We start from the raw sequence: 8,175 nt of genomic DNA, 5'->3' as shown, positions 1-8,175 counted from the left end.
TATTGGGCTAGCTAATTAGCCTCCCTGCCAATAACGCTAGGCAGATTAAAAAAAAAAAAAAAAAGACACTAGATTCCTTGACAGTCTGCTGTCAGACTTTCCAGCTTAATGGGAGTCCTTTGCATCTCATCCATTAGGCCTCATGGTGCCGCAGATCCAGTGAGCAGACAGGACACAACTAACAGATAAATTCCTTTGCCACATTTCCAGATGTTCCTAAAGAAGTTTGGTCATCGAGGCTAGGGAGAGTGGAGCTATGGCTGGCCTCCTGGTTAGACTTCTAAAGATGTCCCCATAGGAACAAAGGCCTGGACCACAGGGAGAGAAAGAGAAAGGACATGAGGGTCCCTAGTCCATTTTAAAGTGTGTGAGGGGGCGCCTGGGTGGCTCAGTGGGTTAAGCCGCTGCCTTCGGCTCAGGTCGTGATCTCAGGGTCCTGGGATCGAGTCCCGCATCGGGCTCTCTGCTCAGCAGGGAGCCTGCTTCCCTCTCTCTCTCTGCCTGCCTCTCCGACTACTTGTGATTTCTCTCTGTCAAATAAATAAATAAAATCTTTAAAAAAAAATAAATAAAGTGTGTGAGGACTTTTTCACCCCATCTGCGTCTATACACATAGAGCGTAGTAGAAAATAATGATTTTCTCGGTCAGAATGTCCTTACTGTGTTGCAGAATCAGACATGCACATACACATTTATTGAAGTTAGGCCTTTGGAGAAATAACCCATCAACCAGGGTTGCATTATCTTTTAAAAGGAGTAATGTCAGGGGACAAGTGGGTGGCTCAGTTGGTGAAGCATCCTACTCTTGATCTCAGCACTGATCTTGATCTTGGGGACACGGGTTCAAGCCCCATGTTGGGCTCCATGCTGGGCGTGGAGCTTACTTTAAAAAAAGAAGAAAAGTAATGCCAGGGGTTTCTGTGGAAGGAAAGTCCAGGTGTTTTGTGGAGAGGAAAGGAGTGGGGCATTAATCAGCACAATTTGGGCAAACCGGCTTCCAAAGCTCTCCCCCACACCATAGGGCAACCAGCAGTCCCTTTGTTGTCATTATTGTTACTGGCGGTGTTTCTGTGTTTTAAGATAAAAGGAATCAACAAACTTCCAAGACAAAACAAAAATCCATGTGCAAGTATATTTGTTGGAAAGAACAAGAGTTTACTCCCAGAGGGCACAGGTGATGTTTGTTTCTCTATCAATCAACTGGTGGAGGAAAATACAGTGGTGGCATGAATTTTAACTTTGGCTAATCTCACAAGACTCTCTTAGAAACTGAAATAGCACATCCCAAAAGAATTGGCCCTGCTGAGTCATTTCAGAGCACTGTACTTAAAAGAAAGAGAAATCAGTACTGTGAGAGTACGTATTACAGGCAAGAAAGAAATCATACCATTGTCATTACAGTAAAAAATGTTCATACTTTCTGGCCAATTTAAGATCAAAGCAAATGTGTCCATCCTTAGCCAGGGAAGTTGCTAACTAATAACATAAATAGTTTATTCTCTTGCAGGGGAAGTTTGAGGCAGGTTTACATTTTGTTTAAAAAAGCTCAATTTACTCTGTACCAGCTCAGAGTGAAATGATATTTAAGCATTGAGAGCACACCAATACTTAATGATAAAGATATAACTGACTTTTGGCACATTAGTCACACTCTACAAATTCCCAGAGTCCTTTGCACACTTATTCATGAGTTTGCTCTTCGAAAGGAAGTTTTTTTCATCCCTGTGCCAACTCCATTGCGAAAGGACCTTTTCATAAACGTCTTCTCTAAAATGGGCTTTAGAAAATCTAGTCGCTCTCTCCTGTCCATCCTGGTTGGGCAGCTGTTCAACAGGATGAGAAAGTAATCAGATTTTCCAGACACCTGGCAATTCAGTTGGGGGAGGAAGGAGAAAAAACAGGTTTAAGGTGAAAAGTTATTTCGGTTGTAACAATTTTTTAAAAATCTTAAGGGCTATAAATACAATGTCTCCAAACTTTGTGAGGGAGGAATTACGCTAGAACACAACATATACTTTATGTAAACATAAAGTGTTATTCAGAGCTATCTACTCTCTTGTCTAATCTTTATACCACTTATGTAATTGTCATCCTTTGGGATTTGCATCATACACCATACATAGTTCTCTTGTTGCTTTTACTTTATAAAGAATCTTTCAAGTGGCACTAATCAGTCCTGAGAGGTCTTCAAAAATTCACTAAGAAAAACAGCCCATGATAACCAGATTTTCGGTTCCATTTGGAAACACCTTCCCTCTGAGATCTGTCTGCAGCCATTTACCCAGCTTCTCCAGAAGGCTGTCTTGCTACTTGAAAAATATCATCTTCATCTTTTGACTTTGATTCAGTTCTTTATCAGTGATGTGAAGGTCTGGATGGTATAGGGGTACTTAGTCTTGAAAGAAGCGCATGTCTGGAATCAGAGCTCAAAATGACCATCAAGTATATTTTCCATATGAAGAAACCAAGTAGAGAGCAAAGGGCCTTGTCCCAAGAAACTGGGCTGGCTGTTCCAAGAAGTGGGCCCAACCCAGAGATCAAGTAAGAATTTTCAACACTTGTCCTATGTCCCCTCCTTTGTGGTTTCAGAGGAAGTACATGCTGATGAGTTACAACTGCAAGTTCCGGCGATAAAAGAACAAAGATTTATCAATGATCTTCTTTGTGGTAAATCCTTTATGGGCATCATCTCATTTTACTCCCTAGAAAGTTCTCTGTATGAAGTGGTATTATCATTTCCTCAGTTTTAAGAGAGGAAATTAAATGGCTCCCAGGTGGGGCGCCTGGATGGCTCAGTTGGTCATAATTCCAGGGTCCTGGGATCGAGCACTCCCTCCCACTGCCCCCGCCCAGGATCCCTGCTCAGCGGGGGGGGGCTGCTTGTCCTTTGTCCTCTGCCCCTCCTCCTGCCTGTGCTCTGTCTCTTGCTTTCTCTCTCTCTCTCTCTTTCAAATGAATAAATAAAATATTTTTTAAAAATGGCTTGTAGGTGAAGCACGGGTTTGAGTGGAATCACACGACTCCAAGCCCATTTCTCAACCACATGAGAGCAATAAAAGAAAAAGGGGCTGAATGGTTTCATTATAAGGAAAGAAACATACTCCAGAGTAAAAATTACACATTTTCCTTTCCTGGTGCAGGGACACAAGTGTGGCTTCAGGTTACTTTGGAAGTTGAAATAGGGACAGAGTGAAAAAAAAATGTTCTCTGAGATGCTTCACCCCATGTCTGGGTAGGTTACTGAAGGTTCCAGCAGTCAGAGTGCCCAAGCAAATCACTCTTACTGGCCTCTGGGAAAAAAAAGATGGGCAACTTTCTTTTTTTCTTTTTTTTGGACCTGGAAACAGTCAAACAGAGTTTCAGAAATATTGGTCATGGGAAACCAATAAAAAAACTCTTATTTGAACGCCCACTATGTGTTTCTCCCTGTGTTAATGGAGGAAATCTAAGCATGATATAATGCCATCTATTTTAAATCCCCAACAAGGAGGACCCTATGAGTCATTCAGGAAGGGAAGCATTCCAGTTCTTTCCAGAAATACTCATGATACCACCTTTGTATTGCAAAAGAAATGCATCATTTCTGGTTATAAGATGCTGAAAACATCCCTAAAAAGATTCTGATGTATTTTGCTGATCATTGAAGGGAGTCCTTGCCAGAGCTGAGTTGTTAACAGAATAATATGGTATACGTGCCTCCTTGATGTACTTTGTGAAGTACAACAAATATTTCAAGAACCAATAGATCTTTTGTTTGTAATTACTCACCTTGAACAGTCAAATTGATACCATTGCTACATGAAGTAATTGTAATGAGAATGAAATTACCACATGCTAAAATAGAAGTATGGAAAATGCATGGAGAAAGGAAGCATTTCATTTATGGACAAGCAGATTTGTAAGTACATTTTGAAAGTACATTCTTAATTTTTAAAAAAAAGTTGCTCACAAATGCCTCTTGTTCAACAGAAATGTCATGAACAAACCTTCAGGAAAAGAATAGAAAGTAATTACGAAGACACTTGAGAAAATATACCAATTTATGGGTTGTGACTCATCGACTTGATCAATATGGTTTGTGTCTTATAGAATCAATGACTCAATTAGTGTTGAATGCTCATAGGACTAAATCAGGAAAAAAAGAAACTAACTTAAGTAAACAAAAGTAGAAAGATGACAGATGCAAAGATTAGTAAAAAGACCAATTATATGAACAGCTAGATCATTATGTTTAGACATATATCTGTTATTTAGGATATATGTAACATCTCATTATCCTAAAAGTAGTTCCATGAATTACATTGTCTCAGTAATTATAGTATGCCAGGTTAAGTTTCAGTGAATACTGACAGTATTATTATCATATTATCAGTGACAAAAAAATTTTTTAATTTTAAACAAAGTATTGACATTAAAACAACTGAAATATCATGTAGAAATAGTATTAAAAATTCCAGAGAAAGACGCTCATTTTCTGAATCTTTTGAACAGCTGAGTGATTAATGTTAGACAATCAATATTTTTGAATAAACATATGAATTAGTATTGTATGTGGTATTTCACTGATATGACATTTTATCTATAGTCTGTATCTGAAAAAGTTACCATTTTTATAAAATTGGTAAACTCACTATTTTAAAAAACTGATCCATTGTATTTGTAATTTGGCTCCAATGGCTAAATGTTCACTTTGATCATGAGTGAACACATGGAATAAATAATTTTTCATGGACAAAACTACATTTTACATTGAAATGAATGCTTTTTTATGTAGGAGCCAACTTCCAAATAATTCGAAACAAATTTTAATAAGTCTGGCATTATTTTTGTCACATAAATGCTTCTTTTTACTAATTTCATGACTCTACTTATTTTTTTTCATTGCAAGCTCTAATAATAAGAGAAATTACTCTTCTGTCACATATTCCTTGCAATTACTTTGAACTTAAACACTTATAAGCCATTGAGTCAAACATGAAAAACGGAGGCAAAACTCTTACCTTAGAAGGTGTAACAGGATAACACCAAAACATATGCATTGTAGAAATCAATAGAAGTAGAGTAAAGCTGAATTTTAATGAGCTATATGGTAGGGAGAGAAAAACCCCTAAGATCAGTATCTTTTAGGCAAGTATAAGTAAAAAAGCATATATGAACTCAACAGTTTTCTTTGTGGAAAAAAGGCAGTCTTACCTAATCATTTTGGATTTTCCAAAATTTCTGCAGGCCAGTGGTTTTATTGCCAAATTCCTCACACTTACTGTCAGATCCTCCGTGGGTGACCCTTTTATACCAGAAAAGTTCAGGAGTAAAAATGTCATCACGTCTCATCATATGTGACTAATTGGTTCTTTTTTTGTTCTCGTTAAGTTTGAAAAGGACAATAACGCACAGGCATTGTCAGTGAACTACCAAGGATCGACTTCATTTAAAGTTTGCCATTTAAAATGTCCTTCAAAAGCATTGTCTTCTAAACTGTGTCACTGTGACACACATAGCTAGAGGTCTCAAAAGAAACCACAAGTTTGTTTTGCTTAGAGTTTAAAACTTGAGAGGGACGACTTTATTTCTTTGAAGGTCCCAGCATCATGTTCCAGAGACTAACACAAAATACTTACAAGAATAAAGAATATCTACCCTCACAATGCTCAGAGATTATTTAAGTTTTCCACAATGAATTTCCCTTCTTTAGGACTTCTGAGGTGAAAGAAGGGAAAAAAGTATCATGTCCCTTTGTCACTGGTCACTCAGATAAAGGAAGGGTACTGCATCTACCCCTTTCTATGTGCAGACCCAGAGTTCCAGCCCCAGCGTTCTGAAAAAGCTTCCTGCCATGGCCTCCTTTTTCTCTCCAGGGCATAGAGTTTCTCTAGGAAGCCTTTGCTGTCCTTGCAAACCAATGGGCATCCACATTAATAAATTGATTCAGGAGCACTAAGTGTGAACAGATGTTGCTGAAGCTTACAATGGAGAAAAACATCAAGGGAGGTGCCTTCTGCTTGGATAACTAGTGTTTCTGAGATGGAGCCAGCATTTTTTGAATACAAAGCAACCAAGGGAAATCCTTGCTTCCTCAAGATCAGCACCTTTTGGAGGACAAAGCTGCCCTGTGTCTGGGACATTTGTTACCTATTTGTCAGTGCTACATCCCTTTCTTTAGGGAACTGCTGCTCGGTATGATTCTCATGTAGTTGTCAATCAGATAGTCACCCTTTGTCTACCACGAGGAAAAGCAGGTGACCCAGATTCTCAAGAGAATAAAGATCACAGGGATTAATGCTGAGTTGGGACCCAGGGTATGTGATCCAACATATATATCAAAGTCTTTTGTGGGATATCACATGGAGGTTGCAAGATATAAAGTTTTAAGAACACCAAAAACTGAACAGACATATTTCCTTTTGGTGTCTCTTTAAAACCAGCTAAAATAAACACATAAGAACAAAAAGAATGGGAGAGAAGATGACAGCAAGTGTTGTTTTGACTGATGAGCAATTGACCAAGTAGATCCTGAGAAAGTTTCTTATTAGAATAGTTTAGTAATACACCATCAACAGTCTTAAGTCTTCGTGGGACCAGTTACTTTTGGATGTGGTGAAGGTGGCGCTAAAAAGAAGAGGACCAGCTGGAAGTTTAAGACATGACTCAAATCAATCCCACATCCCCTCTCCACTTCCCATGTCCAAACAACTTCTGCTCCAGCAGAGGACTATAGGTCCACGCTATGGAAACACTTAAGCAGAATATCCCCGACTCAGGCAACCAGGTGTAGTGCTACTAAAAGGTTACATTTCTGAAAACAAAGGTTGAACAAGTATTATACTCAGTGCTGAGACCGATGGGTCTCCTCCTTGGCACAGCTCCCACACACTGCTAGACGGGTCTTTATCCTCAAGACAAGTGATTGGAACACCTTCTCTGAGGAATCTACCCAGCCCAAGGTGATAAACCTAGAGATACAGACATTTTTGCATAAAAACAGACCAGGCAAGTGAAACCCACTAAAGTTCAGGGCTGATAGTACCCACTAAAACACAAACAAAATTTATGGATATTTTTAATTGTTTTGTATTCCTAATGTAAACAAAACAACTCATAGATGCAACTGAAAGGAGTGCAGTATATTTATAAAGGCAGAATTGGTTAAAGTGAAGAAAATGGGAGGGAAGTCCATAGCAGCAGTGTTTCATCCTGTAAGACAGAAACCAACCAACAGGAAGTGAAAGTAACTTGAAAGAGAAAGGAGAGAATGCAAGAGAAGAAAACTTAAAAAAAAAAAAAACTAATATTCTCCCAGAGAGAAGAGAAGATATTGTGTCTATAAAATAAGAAAAGAAAGCTATGTAAGGCAAATCATTTAGGGACAAATAGGAGTTCATGAAAATTAAAACTATAAAAAAAACTCAGTGGAAGTATTGAAAGATAGGGTTGCATAAATCTCTCTCAGACATTACAGAATAAAGGTTAAGGAGAAAATTTAAGATAATTAAAGAATAGTATCCATCCAGTAGTTCCAACATATAAATAGTAGGAATTCTAGAAAAGAAAATGAAAAAAAAATGAGAGGAGAGAGAATCATCAATAAAGAAATTCAAGAACGTTTTCTGTAACAGAAGATACTGACTTAGGGGAAGGAAGGGACTATCAAGTGACTTGTGCTACAGATACATTTGACCCATACTAAGCCACATAATCATACAATTTCAGCAAATTGCATCCTGCAAACTTCTAAATTATCTACAAAGATTCGGACACCAGAAATATTTCGTAATTCTCAAAAATAACATTGAGAGCTTGGAGGAGAATAGAGCAATGCCTTCAAAATTCTGAAGTGAAATGATACCCAATCTAGAATTTATTCCCAACAAAACTATCCCTTCAGTGAAAGGCTATAATAAACATTTTCAGATATATAAGATCTCCAAATTATATTTCCCCCACATCCTTTGTCAGGAAGCATTTCAGAATATGCTCCACAAAAAATAAGCAGATGTACCTATAAAGAAGAGAATGTGAGAGATACATGTAACAGGACATCAACACAGAAAACAAAGCAAGAAAATTCACAGAATGACAGTAAGAAGAGATCCCCAGTGAGATCTGCACACCAGGCTTGAAGGGCAAAAAGTCCGGATTGGTGTGTTCTAAATGATTCTGGAAGAGATTTCTGTAAGA

At 38.2% G+C, this 8,175-nt stretch overlaps 1 protein-coding gene across 1 annotated transcript; it reads right to left on the bottom strand.

The window, feature by feature from the left end:
• Window positions 1-1,684: 1,684 nt before the first annotated feature.
• NPS (neuropeptide S) lies at window positions 1,685-5,321 on the bottom strand (the record flags this gene model as incomplete). Its single annotated transcript, XM_082720009.1, has 3 exons — window positions 1,685-1,864; window positions 5,001-5,082; window positions 5,194-5,321. The coding sequence occupies 3 exons, from the start codon at window positions 5,319-5,321 to the stop codon at window positions 1,685-1,687; spliced, it is 390 nt and encodes a 129-aa protein (XP_082576135.1).
• Window positions 5,322-8,175: the final 2,854 nt, after the last annotated feature.

The sequence above is a fragment of the Mustela nivalis genome, assembly GCF_964662115.1.
Source record: "Mustela nivalis genome assembly, chromosome: 2".
Classification (NCBI taxonomy): domain Eukaryota; kingdom Metazoa; phylum Chordata; class Mammalia; order Carnivora; family Mustelidae; genus Mustela; species Mustela nivalis.
The sequence above is the reverse complement of the archived record's forward strand: the minus strand, read 5'-3'. Positions and strand labels throughout refer to the sequence as shown.